At 34.0% G+C, this 20,129-nt stretch overlaps 1 protein-coding gene across 1 annotated transcript; it reads right to left on the reverse strand.

Moving 5' to 3' along the window:
* Window positions 1–980: 980 nt before the first annotated feature.
* Window positions 981–18,656, reverse strand: LOC126779866 (zinc finger protein 420-like). Its single transcript, XM_050503986.1, has 19 exons — window positions 18,266–18,656; window positions 17,899–18,030; window positions 16,859–17,320; window positions 15,579–15,709; window positions 15,094–15,168; window positions 14,157–14,277; window positions 13,443–13,552; window positions 12,848–12,944; window positions 11,329–11,472; window positions 10,410–10,511; window positions 9,881–9,976; window positions 9,451–9,601; window positions 7,294–7,520; window positions 6,116–6,268; window positions 5,446–5,547; window positions 3,951–4,046; window positions 3,165–3,318; window positions 2,657–2,769; window positions 981–2,157 (listed from the first exon to the last, which is right to left on the reverse strand). Exons 1-19 carry the CDS (start codon window positions 18,374–18,376, stop codon window positions 2,032–2,034), a joined length of 2,703 nt encoding a protein of 900 aa, XP_050359943.1. The 5' UTR covers window positions 18,377–18,656; the 3' UTR covers window positions 981–2,031.
* Window positions 18,657–20,129: the final 1,473 nt, after the last annotated feature.

The following is a 20,129-nucleotide window of genomic DNA, read 5'->3' on the forward strand; positions in this document are numbered from 1 at the left end:
CGTATGAATACTATTAAAAATAAAATTAGTGTTAATATTTTTCTTTTTTAAAGCAAATGTTTGATGTTTTTTAAACTGTCAAAGGTTTTTTTTCGCGGGAAAATGCGTTGTAAAATGTATGTGCGTAGAATACGTTTTTTATTAAACATCACTGCCGTAATAAACCTTGACTTTTTTTTCATTTTATATTTGAAATTTTGTAACCGGTGATAATTATTACTAGTAATATACAATGGACAATTTTTTTTTTAAATCTTTAACATAAACTATTTTTTTAGTGAACTGCCTTTTTTCACTTTTTGTGGCGATTGTATATTACTGACGAACTTTTTTTGTAATTAGAAGTAATTTTTTTTAGAAAAAAAGATAAAAATTAATTCTAGTTTAAAAATTGTAAAAATTTGATTGGCTGTAGAAAACGCCTATTTGTGAAATGTTTTTCAGAAAAACACCGAATCTTGTAAGTAGCTAATAAACGTGTAACTTTAATACAAAATATTTCTGCAGTTTTTATTTTGATCATATTTTATTAACATTTACAGATCGAGCTATCAAGAATAATCCTTGGTTTTTTAATATAATAGACTAAAAAATTACGTTATCTATTCAGTGTGTATAATTATGTATAATTTCATTTTAATGTACCTACATACATATATTAGAAATTATTTTTAGTATTTTAACAAAATTATCTTCATATTCAAATTTATGAAATAATTATGATGTTATTTGTATTTCCTTGATATCTTCGCCGATTATATTGTGTCATTTGTAGGTATAGGTCATTTATAATTCGAAATTTGTTCATACAAATGAAATACTGAACCAATTTCAATAATAAATATAAGTATGTATTTCCCCCAAAATGATTGTTGATGTTGATTAATGTGATGAATTAAAAAAAGTCAAAATTAACTTTAAATACGTATATTTCTTAATTTACAATTTACATAACTATACATTACATAAAAGGCCCCCGAATTTCATCCTCTTGACTGTTTTGTAAAAGTGAAAGTAAAAAAAAATAAAACAAAAAAAAACAACCAATCCATGTGTGATATAATTATATCTACAATGACATTTTAATTTGGTTTTTTATGTATTTGTTTGTCTAATAAAAATTTAAAATTAGAATGCAGTTTTAGAACAAAGTTACCATGCAATTATTCCTTTAACAAACTTAGCGGATCATTGGACTTAGTTACGCCAAAAATTAAAATAAAAATACCAATATTTTTTATTAGGTTTTTCTTCAAGAAATAAACCATTGGTGAATATCGTTTAATGTTTAAAACATAAATAATAAATACTAAACTTTTATATTATGTGATATTATAAACAACTCATGTCCATAGCGGAGTATATTGCGCGCTCACTCACATGTACAGCGTTTGTGTTACTAGTAGAGTAACATATGCCCGTTGACGTTAACTGCGATTTATATGGAACGGAAACAGCGCCATCTAGTGAAACAAAATCGGAATTCCATACAACTCGCAGCTAATGTCAATACTATCGAATAAGTAAAAAAAAAAAAAACTAGCACTAGGCATACATATTTTATAGTCTAATAAATAAAATTAGTTACCTATACCACATTTCAATAGCAGAAGGAATAAAGATAAATAAATATTAAATCAATGTATTTCATGCGATTCACAAACAGCACTGTTATATTATGAACAAAATTCATTCGTTCGCGAATCCACAATGTCATTGAAGGTTAATGTTATTTATTTATCATTACTTCGCTTGCCATTGAAAACGACTACATGTATACAACTTGTACGAAAAAATCAAAAACATTTTATTGGAGATTTTATAATTATTAAGGCAACAATTAGCAATAGCACTAATTACACTTAACCGCGATATTCTAGTGAATCACTTTAATAATCCCTGAAACATTTCAAAGGGGTCCTTCTTATTACAAACATTTTTGGTATAAATAAGTCCATTATAAATAATCCATGACGACTTATAAGGCAGGGGGCCTATATTTAACAGGGGGTGGGTTCCTTAACATAAAGTCTACACTTCCTCTATTTCATAAACTTCTTCGTACAACACTTCTGGTTCATCATCATTCGCGTACATCGCAATCTCCGAGCCCTCTACCTTCACTTCTTCGTACAACATGTCTCCGTCTTGGTACACCTGTAACGAAAACGAGACATTACAAGAACTGATAACGGGCAATACATTTTTATGGTAGTCTGATTTTACAACTACGATTGGCCCGAAGGACTCCTTAACAATCAGGGTAGACATAAAATTTTGTATATAAAAGCTTGTTTTTAAAAAATGTTTTTTTTTTACTATATACTTCAGATACTTGGTGTATGAGAGCGGATGTGCACGCATCTCCAATAGCCCGACTATTAGTGCTTCATAATTCAGAAAGCGCTGTCAACTTGTTACATAACAATGACAATTGGCCCCTGACAAAGGAACTGTTCATAGTACGAAACAGACAGCATAGACATGAAACTTTTTGTATAAAAGTTTGTTTTGGCACAGAGTTTCTTATCAACACACTCCAGGCACTTGGTAAATGAGAGAGGATGCAGTACCGATAGATTTGAAGCTTTACTATTGAAATTTATATACCAGAGCTTCAGTAAGCGTTACGAAGCTCTTACATTGCAATGCTTACCTCTTGATAAACATCTCCTTGGTATATCTCCCCATCAGTTTCATATTCTTTGAGCTCCGTCTTGACCTGAGGCTGATACATTCCTTCCTCGATTTGTACTTCTACATTCATAGCTGAAACACACAAAATTTCCTTAGAAGGCTTATACACTTTCAATAAAGATAATTGAGGTTTTATGTATAGTAATCCTCAGTGACAGCCTGGATTGCTGTCCCATTGAATTACGAGGTTGAGAGAGAAATGCACTTGTGTTTTCGCACACGCGTTTATAATACAAAATCTCCTGCACAATTGACTAGGCTCTGCTAAGATTGTGTAAATACGAGCTGGAAGTCAGAGAAAACTCAACCTTTATGATGACTCATGCACTATAATGTATCTCTGTATCTTTTTTTATATATATTACTGTTTTCAGGCTTGTTGAATAAACATCTTATTATTATTTATGATACAAATAATTATAAATAAGTTATATATATACAATAGTTTATTATTATAATAGGTTTACCTTGTCGGTTTGTTTGTTTCGCTCGTCTGTTCCTGCTCTTGTAGGGCGCTGGCATCTTGAGGTGTACAGTTTTCACGTGGAGCTTCATGGAGTTCGATTGCGTGAAGAATTTCCCACATTGAGGGCATTCGTAAGGTTTGATTCCGGTGTGTACCTGGAATAGTTATTTCATTAATAAACAAATATCCACACCCGGAACATTATTCACACCCGGCCATCTGATCCCAAATTAAGCAGAGCTTGTACTATGGAAACCAGACAACTGATATACATATACTATTCTTTTGTAAATACATACTTATATAAATAATTACACCCAGACTCAGTACAAACAGACATGTTCATGTACACAAATATCTGTCCTGGGTGGGAATCGGACCCACAACCATTGGTGTGAAAGGCATCTACCAACCTCACCAACTGACTAATAAAATATCATAATACAATGGTCGCTCGCATTCTATTCACACAAACCTGCCTATATACACAACATTCTTAATTTTATATTTAATAAAACTATATTACTCAACATAAATTGTTATCGAATCATTTTAAGTAAAATTATAAAAGACTAAGATTAAGAAATCGTATGGGCTATGTAAATATAAGACTTGTTAATCTGTACTCTTCCTGCTATTGGAATGTATTATATGTCAATACTGTTTCTGTTCAGGAATTCGGTACCATATTCAAAATATTTTTAATGACGCAAGTCAGAGACCCTTGATATACTTATGTATTGAATTTAATGATTGTTTATATCAAACAATGAACTCATAAACTAACCCGATCATGTCGCAACAGTGCAGCCTTGTTACTAAATGCTTTTGGACACTGCGGGCACTCGTACGGTCTCTCTCCAGTGTGTGTGCGCATGTGGATCTGAAAACAATTAATTCAAATTAGTCTGTGTGTGATCTGGCCTAAACAATCGGACACTATCAATTATATTAATCTGATCTGTAGTTTTTTATTTGTGCCGCTAGCGTTCGAGACGTCAGGATGTTGGGGTTCGGATGCCCTTACTTTAATAAGGGAGATTGGCTGTCTCCTTAGAGAGAGGGGATTTGACAGTCGCTCCGGGTCCTACTTGGCACAGAGGTTGTCCATTGCCGTACAGCACGGAAATGCGGCCTGCATTATGCCCATAATGCAGGCCGCTTTGCGTTGGGTAGGAATCGGGAGGGAATTAAATTTGACTTAAATAATAAAAAAAAAAAATTGACATTATTATATTTATGTGGTAACGTGTAAAATATTTTAACTTAGATATAATATTTATGTTTCAATGTAATATTAAATAAATTTAATTAAATATATTGTGTATTATTTATGTCCACTTTTTGCCATTTCTTTTAATATTCGTAATCATGAAATGATATGTACATCCAAAACTTAAAAAATAGTCTATATCAAAAATATTGACTATTTTCTAAATAAACATGTACATAACATTTTATATTAAAATATGAATAGAATAAAAAAAATTAAAAGTTTTATCTGTACAGTTTATTTATAATATAGTTCACTGGTCACTTCTGGTGACCCACGAGCTGGCGCTTATTCAGACCAAAGTCTGAGTCTAGCTGTGCAGAGGCAATAGTGCCAGCGCCTTGGGTCTAATGCCATAGGACAATCTTTTAGACGGCGTGTTGTTTTTTTTTTATTTTAATTTTATATATATACTGACTGTACATAACTTACAAGTTGAGATATATAGGTGCTACATGCTTCTTGACTATTTAACTTTAAATTTTTTATACAGTAACAGTAACAGCCTGTTCATGTCCCACTGCTGGGCTAAGGCCTCCTCTCCTTTTGAGGAGAAGGTTTGGAGCTTATTCCACCACGCTCCAATGCGGGTTGGCATAATTTTTTTATAATATATATAATTCATTTATATAAGTTAAAAGACATAAAGACAACATATTTCACAAACACAACCAATTTTTTTAAATTAACTTGAAATAAAAAAATTTAACTTCAGACTTTTGTAGAAAATAAACCTATTGAAAGTATGATCTGAAAGTTTAAAACTATCTTTTTTTATAACATAGGTAGTTTGTATTTGTAAGTAATGGTTTTTTGCCATTACAGACATATCTGCAGTTGGTAAACTTACCACAACCTATGTCGTTGAATCAGGACAAGAGTCTTCCAACCGCAAAGTTAATTTTCTCTCTCAATTTCAACTCAATTCCCAATTTATATACCTACAAGATTGTACAGAACGCTAAGCGCGACTCTTTACTGCAAGATTTGGCCGGTTGTTTATACTTACTTGCAAAAACAGTGGCATTGTGAAGTTCTTGGGACATTCGGAGCATTGGTACGGCCTCTCACCCGTATGCACCCGCTGATGGTAGCGTAGCGCAGCGTTCGACTGAAAATTGAAAAATATAATCCATAAGAAATTTATTTAACTTTCATAAATTAATTTCCTCCAAACCAAATTTCAGTGATAAATATGTTATTGGATAGGATTTTTTTTTATTGACACCATCCATATACATTAGCATTGTAAGAAATATTAACCATTCCTTAAATTGTCACCATGTCGTTCCTTATGCGTCACCAACCTCGGAAACTATGATGTCATGTCCTGTGCCTGTAGTTACACTGGCCTACCTGTGGCTTCGTCAGAGTGCGAGATGTTAAAAGGTCGAACCCTAACCTATGTCCTTTCTATACCCCTGACAACATGAATTAACAAGAACATGACACTGAGGCTTGTCAGACTAGTTGCCTAAATTTAAACCAGATGAAACTGTGGAGTGTTACTTATATAAAAATATTATATAGAAAAACCGTCTCCGAAACAAGCTGCATTTACAGGTATAAGTTTTATGTATATTCGTAAAGTTATTTTTTCAGTTACACATTACAAAAGTCTCTTCATTCAATCAGTTACAAGCTACACATATATATATATATATGTAACAATTACTCACTGCATATCTCTTTCCGCAGACTTCACAGACGATATTCTTTATACTGTAATATCTCCTCCTGTCCGCAGCATCCCGCTCCTTCTTCATCCTGGGGTTGGTGTGTATTCTCTGATGGATGAGGCATGCCTTTTCCGATGCAAAGATTTTATCACACTGAAAATTTACATAAACTTTTATTAAGTATAACATAAAAAGCCGAACCGGCTACATGTCTTTGTGATAAAAAAAAAAATTTATTGTACATGAAATCACAAGAAAAAACATATTTCTAAAATAAGAATCTCTGTCGGTAAGGATTTACCCTGCATAAAAATGATTTTTTTTAAAGATTAATTTGCTGTAATGTATAGTTTTTATTGATTAAATAGGAAAAATAATTGTACAGTAGAAGCTGATTAAATAAACATTATATACCAATATGGTCAGCCAAAGTACATAAATTGATACTGAATTCCTTGAAAAATTGTCAGCAGAACATATATTCCTAACTGGTTAACATTTAATTGATTTAATAACAACAATTCTTAAGTGCATATTCTATTTGAATAAGTCTGTTTGAAAATTATTTTGAACCATGATATAGACACCAAGGAATCTAAAAATAACTACTTTAAAGTAATAAACAAGATTGCTGTTTAAGAAATGATATAAAAATTTATAAAACCCAACAATTTTGAGCAAATTACATTATTTAAATAGATTTTATTTTCAATAAAATAGATGCAACATTTTAGCTCAATTTAATTCATGATTTTGTATGTATAAATGCAGAGTTAATTAATATATTTTTTTAGTATTTACTATCTAAATGAAATGGACGCAACGTAAGATATCAATTGGAATCTCTAGTCTCTAGTTGGAATTCAAAATGCTTATTACAAAATTTTGCATTCATTCTTATCGAATTCAACATTATCACTACATAAAATTAAGCACAAAGATGTACTTCTTTATTATTTAGTTATATTAGACGAAGAAAATTAATATTAAGCCTTGTTTATTATCTCAAATCAAATATTTCATTGATAATATCACGAAGCCATATCTAGCGTATTCTTTTTCTATGCTATTCATTAATAATTAAAGATGCTATAAATAGAAGAAGTGTATTATTGAACGCACAATTTCCCGCCCATTAAAAAAACAATCACTATCAATATGTAAAATTAGATACGTACTGTATCGCACTTGTATTCATTTCTTTCGATTGCAACTTTTTGAGTATGCTCTTTTTCCAAATGTTCTTTTAATGCCTCCTCTGTTGGAAATGTATCGCCACATTCACAGATAATATAATGTATACTAACGAACGAACAATAAAACATATTACTCATAGGGAATAAGGTAACGCCACAGATTACTAACTGATTACTTCGACTATCAAACACAAAATGTTTGATGAGACCTTATTTTTCTATGCAGCAAGCGCCATGACAGTATCTGTGGGACGCTTCGGTAGTGACGTAATTGAGTTCCGATTAATTGTTTTCAATGTGACATTTAAGAAAAATGGTGGCAGTATGTATTTTTTAACCCTCATTTGATAAATTATTTATTTTCGTAAGAAATACTTTGTAAATTTAATTATATCTTAGAGTTTTAAGCATTCTATATATATATATATATATATATATATATATATATATATATTTTAAAAATAAAATGAACGCTTTATAAAAGTTGCTTATTACGATATAGAAAGATAAAATATAAAGTTTAATTTAAAAAAAAGTTAATTCTATGATATAAAAATGTCATTTTTTGGCATGTCGATAAACCATTCTATCGAATGAAAAATCGATATTAATACGCGCTCGGGACATCTCAATTACAAAGTGACATGAGTCATAAAATTCGAGGAATAGGAAACGAATTAATATCGTCATGTTGTTTAACATGTTGCTGATATAATCTGCGTTCATTTTAAACACTATATCAGTTGATTGACATTTGATATATTATTAGCACTAATTTATTATATGAAGAACTAATTTATTTTATCATATTTTAATTGCAATTTAAATCATAACAAAATGAACAACAAAATTTTATTGCTTCATTAAATGTGAGATCGTGTGAAAATCGTAATAAATAGGTAATTGAATCGAAAGATATAACTATATAATTTACAAACATGGAATAGAATAACTATGACGAAGACAACAATTAAAAAACACGACGGCCCTGCCAAAAACCGTCGTCACTCAAATCATGGATTCATCCATCATCATTCCATCCAAATCTATACTATACGAGCAGTGCAAGTACAGTGAGTATTATGTACCCCGACAAGGTTTTATTACTCTTATTCCTAAAAGAAATGAGATAAAAGGAAATTAGAAAAAATGACGGTAAATTCAAAGGAATTGATAATAGTATTCCACAAACAGCTCTGGTTTATCTCTCCTTTTTTACCTATTACCCCTATTAAAAATAATCTTTAACTACTTTGCATTGAGGTCCTTTTGTCTTTGATCCAGATTTAATTTCTTAACAATAGCATTTCTTAGAATTTCCTACCTGGTCTCTTTGTTATCTAATTTTCTCCTGAGTTTATGATTGTTACTGTACTTTTTATGTACCGATGGATAGCTAAGGAAACGCAGATGTTTTTAAAATGATCCGCACGATAAGAGCCATAGTGATTTTTACAAAAAAATTGCGAGTAACTTAAAGAATCAAAATTAAAAATCGAAAAGTTGTACAGTTTTGGATCTGTAATTTAAAAATGCTTGAAGATTGTTTTTGTTTTATAACTGGTTATTATTAACTAGGATGTACCCTAGCAAGAAATACAAAAAAAAATAGGGAAAATACGTTGATTTTTTTTTTATTGAATTTTAGAATCTTAAACATCCTTTAAATAAAAAAAATATTAAAAAATTAATAACTCGAAAACGATACACTTTTGCATAAGCATTTTGGGGGTCATATGATAGCTATTGTCCTGAACTATAACCCTTTAAAAGGATCGTGACATATTACCCTGTATATACTTATTTATTACATAAGAATGATATGCATTAAAGTAAATATATATAAATAAAAATTGAAAGTAGCTCGTGTACACATGACCGCGTGAAATGGTGACAAGAAATTACGATTCTCTGATGAACCAGCTCTGCGGTCATCAGTAAAGGGAATAATTTTATTGTAATAATATAGCAAGAAGTATATATGGCGTAGACTAGGGCGCATTATGGCATAAGAGAGCGTCATGTTGTTTTCCCACACGGCATATGAATCGGTCTTGCTTCCTGAGACGTTACTTTTAGTTAAAGTTATTAGGTGAATTAAAACAAATATTTATACTATATATTTTTATTCTTATTTATAATCTGTTGTTACATCTAGTTTATTTCGCCTGTTCCTATATGGCGCTGGAAGCTTAAGGTGTACAGTATTGATGTGATACTTCATCGAATTTGACTGTGTGAAGGACTTACTGCAATGGGGACAGCTGTAGGGCTTCACACCTGTGTGCACCTGGAATTAATATACACGTTGAGTTGGTTGGGGGGTGTCTTGTAGGCAGGACTGTATGGCACCAACATCACGTCCGTCACTCGACTCCAAAGAATATCTACTGACCACAGACATTGGCATTGTAAGGCACATTAACAATCCCTTATGTCTGTATGTAACAATAAAAGATATTGCTGTTTGGAGATAGAATAAGTGATAAATGGGTGGTACCCAGACAGGCTTGTCACCTTAACAGAGAAAAGGTGCTTGTGTCCAGCACGGGGACTGCAAAAAACTCACCCTGTTATGTCTGTTGAGAGCGGCCTTGTGCTTGAAAGCCTTTGGACAGTTCTGACACTTGAACGGCCTCTCCCCCGTGTGTGTCCTAATGTGGATCTGTTACAAATATACAAAAAACTATGTTAAAAGTAACCAAAATCTTATTTACTAAATAATTTAAAATAAATGCACCATTTGAAGTCATTGTAGATGTTATAGTTATTAGATCTCTTTTAAGTTTAAATTATATAAAAAAAATTAAATTTTGTTATTTAAGTTTTTATGTCAGCAGCAGCAAGAGGACAAGCAAATGGGCCACCTGATGTTAAGTGGTCACTACCCAGAGACATTGGTGATGTAAGAAGTATTAAATGGGTTCTTGGATGGTTTGAAAACATAATTGGACTCTGTATGTAGCGCTGGTGGCAGTATAGTTTTCATCAAATAAAAATATGTTTGTATGGCACGACGACTGCGAGGTCCGCTAGTTATTTTATAAAATCGATATTAAGAAGCACCGCTTCTGTGGTTTTTTTCATGCTTCACTTACCTGAAGTAGTTGCATTATACTAAATTTTTTCGGACACTGTGTGCAGTGATATGGCTTCTCTCCAGTGTGCGTTCGCTGGTGGTACATCAGCGTGGCCTTGGACTGATGGAAAAAAAATGCAATGTTTATATCATGATAGAATTGTCAACGACAAAAATCGACAACGACCTTAGACCAAATTTCCAACATTTTTTATCTCCAACACAAATTAAATTATTTATTACTGACATTAGCTGAGAAAAAATTTACTGGTTAAACCGTACACAAATGTTTGTTTATATTGAATTCTATTGAAGATGAAAAGTAATTTTATGGTGGAGACGATCTCATATACAATGTGTGAATACAATACGTTTAATATATATAATATTAACTAAGAAAATTTATTGTTTATTATTTATCTGCTGACGGTATATATTATGCCAGCGGTCATTATTTATACTAATATTATAAATTGCGATAGTAACTGGGTCAGTCTGTTACGCTTTCACGGCTGAACCGCTGAATCGATTTTGATACAATTTGATGTGAAACAAGCTTGAACCCCGATGGTTTACACAAGTTATTTGTTTATCTAATACCGACGCCCCGTCCGCTTAACACGCGGGCGATCACCGGTCCAAGTCCCCGCAGGGCAGCAGCGAGTACTCTTTTTTTTTATAGAATAGGAAGGCGGACGAGCGTACGGGCCACCCGATGGGAAGTGGTCACCGACGCCCAGACATTTGCATCGTAAGAAATGACAACCATCGCTCACATCACCAATGTGCCAAGAATTGTGGGAACTAAGTTACGTCCCCTGGGCCCGTAATTACCGCCTCACTCACCCTCCAAACCGGAACGCGACTATAGCGAGTACTGCCGTTTTGGGTTGAATATCTGAGGAGGGGGTGGGACCTCCCACCGGTGCAGTACTCACGATGCAGGTGAGGCCGCAGACCTCGCAGACGGCGCTGTCGCGCGCGCGGCGCGGCGCCCGGCGGCGCGCGGCGCGCTTGACGCCGAGGTGCACGCGCTCGCGGTGCACGCTCAGCGAGCGCGCGCTCGCGAAGCCGCGCGCGCACTGCCGCGGCACCGCGGCGATACATTATATTAAATCCGAGCGATAGACGTGCGCCTTTGCGGTTTTCACCGCAAACTGATATTTATCCAGATTTAAAAATCGATTTCAAAATCCGATCTCGGTAACGCCTCGCCTCGCCGAATCGCTTGCGCTCGGGCAAATATAGTCTTTGAGTGCGTAAGTGTAAGGTCGATGATTGTGTAATGGATCGTAGAGAACTAACAAATTGAAATCCGAATCGCAAAATTCGCGCTATCCTATTTATTCTTTCCAATTGGTTAGAAGGAGAAAGCGAATTTCATAGTCCGCAACAGTCGGTTGCGTTTGGATACCATACACAATTCGTTTGGTGATATCCAGTGATTTTATTTGTCGATTCAAAATCTTTTAGTGGTATCTTTTAGTGGTATCATTTAGTGGTATCTCTTAGTGGTATCTTTTAGTGGTATCTACAGATCGTTGACGTTTGGTTCGGCTAGGTCGGTTTTTGAAATCGGATTTTGAATTCGTTTTGATATATCGCACGCATGCCTACCAAGCGATCTTACCTCTCTTTCTCTTTCTTACTGTCCCTGTCTATTTTACGCGGTTGTATAAAATAGAAAGAGACAGTGTGATGATACATGTGCGGATTTTCAGTGTTTTTTTTTTTTTGAGATTACAGTTAACGATTTAACATTAACGCATTAAAAAAATTGTAAAAAATATCATAATACACACCAATTAGAGAGAGAGAGAGAGAGAGAGAGAGAGAGAGAGAGAGAGAGAGAGAGAGAGAGAGATGAATAAAGGAGAAATGCGCTCTTTGGTATGACAAAAATACAGTAATATATATATAATATAACCAATAACATTTTAAAACACGTTTTGAGTCGAAAAAATATCGCAAAGAACTTAGTTGCTGACCGGGGGTTCCCCGTCCGCACATTCTTTTATACGAAACAACAAGTATATAATACGGATACGGCGGATAGTGACGTCATAAGAGAGCGTCATGCCGTTTGCGGTCACGGCATACGAGTCGGCCTTACCCTGGATACATGCTTAATATAATATTAATAATATCCTGGGACATTATTCACACACGGCCATCTGATCCCAAACTAAGCAGAGCTCGTACTATGGAAACCAGACAACTGATATACTACATATACTAACTACTTTTCTTTAAACTCAGGACAAACAGACATTTTCATGCATACAAATATCTGTCCTGGGTGGGAATCGAACCCACAGCCTTCGGCGTGAAAGGCAAGTATCTACCAACCACGCCAACCGGCTCTCAAATATTAACATTAAATATATATCCTTGCATTCTTAACCACATTTTCTGACCTCATTCAAACCGTCTCCTTAATTATCTAAGCAGACCTACCTCTTCACAATACAGGCTCTCGTCTTCGTGGTTTTCCTTCAAATGCATCTTCAAGGCATCTTCGGTTTCGAAGCCATCGCCACAGTACTGGCAGGACCTTGAACGTTACAATTCAATACACTCACAGAAATATATTATATATTATTCATTTGAAGCAGACTTTTTATCAAATAACAGGATTTCATTGAATGTACGAAGGTTTGAAATGTTTTTTTAAAAAAAATAGATAGGCGGACGAGCATATGGGACACCTGATGGTAAGTGGTCACCAGCGCCCATTGACATTGGCATTGTAAGAAATGTTAACCATCACTTACATCGCCAATTCGCCACCAACCTTGGGAACTAAGATTGTATGTCCCTTGTGCCTGTAATTACACTGGCTCACTCACCCTTCAAACCGGAACACAACAATACCAAGTACTGCTGTTTAGAGGTAGAATATCTGATGAGTGGGGGAGTATATAACTAGACGGGCACAGAGTCCTAATACCAAGTAAATTGGTATAGTGTCCGTAGCAAAAAACTTTAACCCAGGAGTAGGAAATTACAAGGTCGTTACTACTTATTACCCATTAATGCTCCTCCAACTCACCTGATGGTCGCGTCACAAACGTCATCCTTCAAGTGTTTCTTCAACGCCTTCGCGGAATGGAACTTCGTACTGCAGTTCCCGCATTCAGATGTTAAGCTTTCGGCATTCTGCTGATTATATATAACTAATATTGTGCCTGTAATTACACTGGCTCACTCAACCTTCAAACCGGAACACAGCAATATCAAGTACTGCCGTTTTGCGGTAGAATATCTGATGAGTGGGTGGTACCTACCCAGACGAGCTTGCACAAAGCCCTACCACCAGTTTCATTTGTCTGTACTCCTCTCGTGGTTGGAATAGACTATAGGTGTGTGGTGCGTTCTGTCCCATAAACTTTCATTTAAAGCTCTTCCATTGCCAAAATAGGTTGACAAACATTGGAGGAGAAGAAAGGGGGAGGTATGTATTATAATAATAATATTCTGGGACATTTTTCACACACGGCCACATGATCCCAAACTAAGCTTGTACGAAGCTTTTGCTGTGGAAACCAGACAACTGATATACCACATATACTACTTTTCTTTTGTAAACACACACTTATATAGATAATTACACCGTCTGGGTGTTTTAATTATCAGGACAAACAGACATGTATACAAATGTCTGTAATGGGTGGGAATCGAACCCAAAACCTTCGGCGTGAAAAGCAAGCTACCACCAACCACGCCAACCGGCCCGTTATATTGTATATGAGATAATGACACTTACGTGGACTTTTTTCTTATGCATTCTTAAACCGAATTCACCGATGAACGACTCGCCGCAGAGCTCGCAAGCGTGGCTCGATGGATGCTGGAGACGGATGTGGGTGAGGTGGCTGGTCGACTTGCTGTGGACGTCGTTTATTCATAAAGTACATGGTGGTTTGTGCAAGCAAATCTGGGTAGGTACCACCCACTCATCATGTATTCTGCCAAACAGCAAGGTTTAGTTTTGTGTTCCGGTTTGAGGGGTAAGTCAGTGTACCTCCTGATCACAAGGGACATAACATCTTAGTTACTCTGTGTGGTGCATTTGCGATATAAGGGATGGTTAATATTACTTGGAGCTCGTTGGCTACCAATAAGGCTGTAGATCAGGAGGTCCTCAGTTCAAGATTATTCGGTTTTTATGTCGAAGATTCTCAGAATCTGTCCAGAGTCTGGAAGTTTTTTTTTTATAGAATAGAAAGGCAGACGAGCATATGGGCCACCCGATGGTAAGTGGTCACCAAACGCCCTTAGACAATGGCATTGTAAGAAATGTCAACCACCGCTTACATAGCCAATGCGCCACCAACCTTGGGAACTAAGATGTTATATCCCTTGTGCCTGTAATTACACTGGCTCACTCACCCTTCAAACCGGAAGTTGAAAATGTGTACACTCCAGTGCCTCGGATAGCACGTAAAGCCGTTGGTCCTGCGCCTGAACTCTTTCCGGTCGTGAAGTAATGCCGTCCCATCGGATTATGAGAGTTAGGGAATAGAGAGTGCACCCGTGTTTGCGCACACACTTGTGCACTATAATATCTCCTGCGCAGTTGGCTAATCTCTCTTGAGATTGGCCGCCGTGTCCGAAATCGGTCAGGAGGAATTTTCTTAGAGCACCAATGACTTTGATTTTCACATATGATAAATAAAATAAAATAAATATTTAATACTTACGCGAACAGAGCTCCGCATATTTTGCATTCGAACATAAATCCTTTATGCCATTTCAAATGTTCCTTCGCTCGGTGACTGAAAAGAGAAAAAAAAACTAACGTCATAAGTCGTTGGGGAGCTTCCTGACTGATTCGTGATCGAATGGACGACGTTATTTTTATGTGGTAAAGAACTTACCATAAAAATATTATTATCATGTAATGACAAATTAAGCACATGAAAATCAGTGGTGCTTGCCCGGGTTTGAACCCATGATGATCCACTGGGCCATCTCGGCTATAATAAACCATAACATTTGTAAAACATTTCATGCAAATAAATTATTATGATAATAAAGAGCACTCCTGTGTTTCGGGAAGCGCGTAAAGCCGTTGGTCCTACGCCTGAACTCTTTCCGGTCGTGTCGGATTGCCGTCCCATCGGATTATGAGAGCTAGGGAGTAGAGAATTGTGCACTATAATATATATAAAGCAATTGCACTCACATGTTCCTAGACACGTACTCGCACAGCTTGCACACGTATTTCTTTTCGTGCGTGTTGAGAACGTGCGCACGGAGCGAACGTGCGTCCGTCCAGCGTGACTTGCAAACCTCGCACACGAAGTCACCCCGTTCCTGGAACATTTGATTCAGGAGATTTATTTATTTGAAGGCACATCATCACATAATTGTTATTTTATTAATGAAAACTAGTATCCGATTATAATTTTACAGAGCTAGGCTAGGGAGAAGTTGAATAAAAAGAGCGGAGCGTGGTTACAATGACAGAAGTTTTCTTTTTATTAGAGAGTGACACTAAAGAGGTTTAACGTCAATAAGTTCGGACTACGTTCATACTTTCAATATTTATATGTATTCCCGTAACAGCCTGTGAATGTCCCACTGCTGGGCTAAGGCCTCCTCTCCCTTTTCAGAAGGTTTGGAGTTTATTCCACCACGCTGCTCCATTGCGGCTTGGTAGAATTCACATGTGGCAGAATTTCAGTGGAATTAGACACATGCAGGTTTCCTCACGATGTTTTCCTTCACCGTAAAGCACGAGATGAATTATAATCACAAATTAAGCACATGAAAATTCAGTATGTATTGATAATATAATTTATTTATTGGTATATAATATGTGTTTTAATTATATATTAATGTTATTTTATTTACTATTAGAGCACCACCATATCTGCACACTCATATCCTATGAGTTATTACTTACACCGTTGGTTGCCTGGAAGAGATCGCTATGTAGCGATAAGGAATACCAAAATTGTATGCTACTTTTATTTAGGCTGTATCCATTTTCTTTTCTCTCTCTTTGTGATGTACAATAAAGTATATATATATTTGTCAATTCAAAACAATTAACCCTATCTGATATATTGATTACAGATATGAACAACACTGATTCAATTTTAAAGTTACTAGTTCCGGTAAGGAATGATTAAATAACTTACGTTATGTTAATTATATAAAATTGAATTATTATTTATTTTTAACAAATCTTTTACTAGGTGGTAGGGATTTGTGTAAGATATCCGGGTAGGTACCACCCACACATTGCACATTCTACGACCAAACAGCAATACTAAGTATAGTTTTGTTCGGGATTGAACGCTTAGCCATTATAACTACAGGCATAAGGGATATAACAGTTTAGTTCTCAAGCTATGTAAAGGATAGATAATATTTTTTACAATGTCAATATCTATGGGCGGTGATGACCATCAATTAGTAACCTACTATTTATTCAAAATAAATACTATAAAAACTTACCGGATCATGTTTAACCATATGATTCTTATAAGTCGAAGCCATGATAAACCCTTTATAACAATAATCGCATTTATAGAATGAATTGACATAATTCGATGACGTTTTTCTCTCCTCAATTTCAAGGAGCTGTTCCTCCTTACTCAGAATGTTTACTTCTATATCTTTCATCTCTGCATCGTCATTGATATCGCTGTCGTGACCTTCAAAACCGACATCATCGAAGACCTCATCTTCAAATTTTATTACATTGACACTGTTTTTTTCTTTCTTTTTTTTAACTTTTTTCTTTTTATGTTCCGTCTCATATTCCATTATAAGAGGGGATTCAATTACAATGCTTTCTTCTTTTATAATCTGTTCTGCATATTCCATGTATTCCATGTTTACTGTGGGATAGTTTGTTGATATTGTGTACGGCAATTTATACTGTTGATTGATAGAACGTATATCATTTGTCGTTAGCTGCAAAATAATTGAACAGTGTTAATTGTTTCTTAAATTAAATTCTAAAGAATACCGACACTTTAATTAGCGCTAGCTGCCCATCCTGGTAATTACATCAGGATGGGTATCTAGCGCTTATGTTTGCTAATATATATTAATATAAAAACAGTGCATAAAAATAATAGTTTTATCCATAGAAAAAACACACAGATAAATACAGAGTCGGATGTAGGGGTCGGCCTCAGCCAATAAAGCAATGAAGACTAATTAAATTTCAAATAAATTGACCAATGTTTATCATTTAACATTTGCTTTCTTTGTTCATTCATTCGGCTGTTTTATTTTTAGCAAATTAATTTAATTTTTTTAACAACTTAATTATGTAAATTTTTTATATATAGAATTGTACTTTAATATATCTACATACTATATATATTATATTAAAGTTGTTTACAAGTCAGTAATCATTGTAATATATATGTATATATATTATACATAATCTCGCATTTATCCTTTAAAATATGTGGAATAATTTTCTAAAGAATTCTAGAGATACATTAAAATGGAATGAAATTATAAGCAGTTCGCAATTTTACCTGTCTTTGCGATGCATATGTAAGAATCGATCGAGTATCACAACATTTCTCTTTGAAAGCCGCATATTTAAGCAGCAATGTGCTGCAATAGCTACATACGAACTCCGGTAGACCATCTTCTACTTTTAATAACTGCAACATATATTTTATTATAGTTAGCTTTGTATTTTTCGAACTAATTTCTGTATTACATTGTAAAACCAATGAATCGCGAATTATATTAATTTCAATTCAAACAACTATCTTCAACAATAAGTATTAAATGATAACTTACACAATAAAAAAAGAAAATAATTACTAATTTAATTCAACACAACATTGAATTATCAAAACTTTATAAAGTAAATAAAAACATAATAATTCTAACCTGATCTCCAGTTACGTTTTTATAAGCTTCTATTAGATTATACTTGTATATATTGTACAATTTTACGTCATCCGCAGCCAGACAAATTCGGCATACGAGTAAATCACACATATTTCACATATAAATTTACTTATTTATCTTAAAATCTTATTTAAAAACTTATAAACAAGTTTCCAACGAATTTGACAGAAATTTATACAGAGCAAACCTTTTATAGAGAGTTAATGGTTTACACAAGCGTCTCTGTACAGTGTCTAGCCTTTGTTGGTCTTCAATCTTCATTACTCTAGCTAAGCTAACGCTTCACAAATCGATTATGAATTTAAAGACCACACCCATATTTTTTTAATATTAATTCACTCTGATTTAAGTTAAAATTAAATAATAAAATATTTTTCGTTGTGAATTAGATTATCATATGATTTAATTTGTTTAAAAAAAACACTAACATTAAAACAATAAATACTCAGGTGACAGTTTATTTATCGACATACAGAGTACTTAATCTGTGCTCGCTTGTTAAGCTTAATTTTTACGAGTATATAATTATTACGAGTATGTATAAAATTCTATGCAATATGTAATACAATTGAAAGAGTAGTATATAACAATTATATACTGTATATAATTTATTTCATTTCAAATGTCCTACATAATAGTTCGAGTGACAATACTTTGTCAAAAAATGAACGCAGCTACAAAGATTAGGTACCAACTTAGACACAAAATTGTTTTTAAATTTGAAATGAACTCATTTAGCATCAAAGGGTAATGCTTATGACTAATGTAAAACATTTTCCAAAGGCGATATGATGATAGTACGATATTATTTGTATTTTAGAGGCAGTTTTAAAAGTTCGTTGTATGTAATTTTCTGTTAGTCATTGAACTGTTACATATTTATGAAAACAAATTAATAAGGTCGAAAGTTTCGCTTTTGATTCCTATGAGCTATAAGTAGGTATATTAATTTTGTTAAGGATTTCAAAATTATTAAGAAATATTCTCTGGAACGGTTAATAATATGGCTTAGGTACATTAAATTATCTATAAGAGTCAAATAAAATTATTAATGTATAAAATCGTCGCAATGATTTTATTCTTATGTTTTAGGGGTAAGTCACAGTAACTATTTTCAGGTTCATTACTTAAAATGTCAGAAAGCATATTTAAAAAAAAATAACGTGGAAGAATAATATAAAAAATCAATATTACCTAGTTAGTATACATAACATTAGAATATAAAAATTAGAAGTTATTGCATAAAACCGGAAATCGTACAGGAGAAAGCGATTCATAAGCACGGATCAAATGAGTTTAAAAACTGTTGTCATTTTTTGCTATGTATAGTAATGCAAGGTAATTTATTAGTTACGTTTATATTTTGGGAACAGCGATGCTATTTATTGAAAACATTAAACGGCATAGCAATGTGTAATTCAAAACCAAGTGAAATTATTTAGAAAACACTTATAATTGTCCGGTCATCTTCTTATATAATACAATTTACTGTGTGTTTTTTTCTTATGAGTATATTCTTGTAAGTAATATTATAAATGGGAAAATTATTTATTTGTTTGTTACGGTTTCAAGTCTTAACCTTCCTCAATAGCTCTGTCAATGACGCTGAACTTTTTCCACCTGAATACTGTGTCCTACGGAAAGACCGGTCTGGCGACGTCGGGTGGGGCGGGGTTCTATTGGCAGCTAAAAATTGTTATAATATAAAAAGAATTACAAATGTAGATAACTTAACTGATGATAAAGAATTATTGTTTGCTATTATTACCTGGAAACATATTAAGTTAATGATATGTGTAGTATATTTACCACCCAGTTACAGCAGTAAGCAATATCTTGATGT

The sequence above is a fragment of the Nymphalis io genome, chromosome 30 (assembly GCF_905147045.1).
Source record: "Nymphalis io chromosome 30, ilAglIoxx1.1, whole genome shotgun sequence".
NCBI classification, from domain to species: domain Eukaryota; kingdom Metazoa; phylum Arthropoda; class Insecta; order Lepidoptera; family Nymphalidae; genus Nymphalis; species Nymphalis io.

Excerpts from the sequence above, each read along its gene's own strand:
- LOC126779866 (XM_050503986.1), bottom strand. The coding sequence starts at position 18,376 with ATGTGTGATTTACTCGTATGCCGAATTTGTCTGGCTGCGGATGACGTA. Across the intron at positions 15,169-15,578 it reads GAGTACGTGTCTAGGAACAT|TCACCGAGCGAAGGAACATT; the intron begins GTGAGTGCAATT and ends TTCTCTTTTCAG. Across the intron at positions 9,977-10,409 it reads GTATAATGCAACTACTTCAG|ATCCACATTAGGACACACAC; the intron begins GTAAGTGAAGCA and ends TATTTGTAACAG.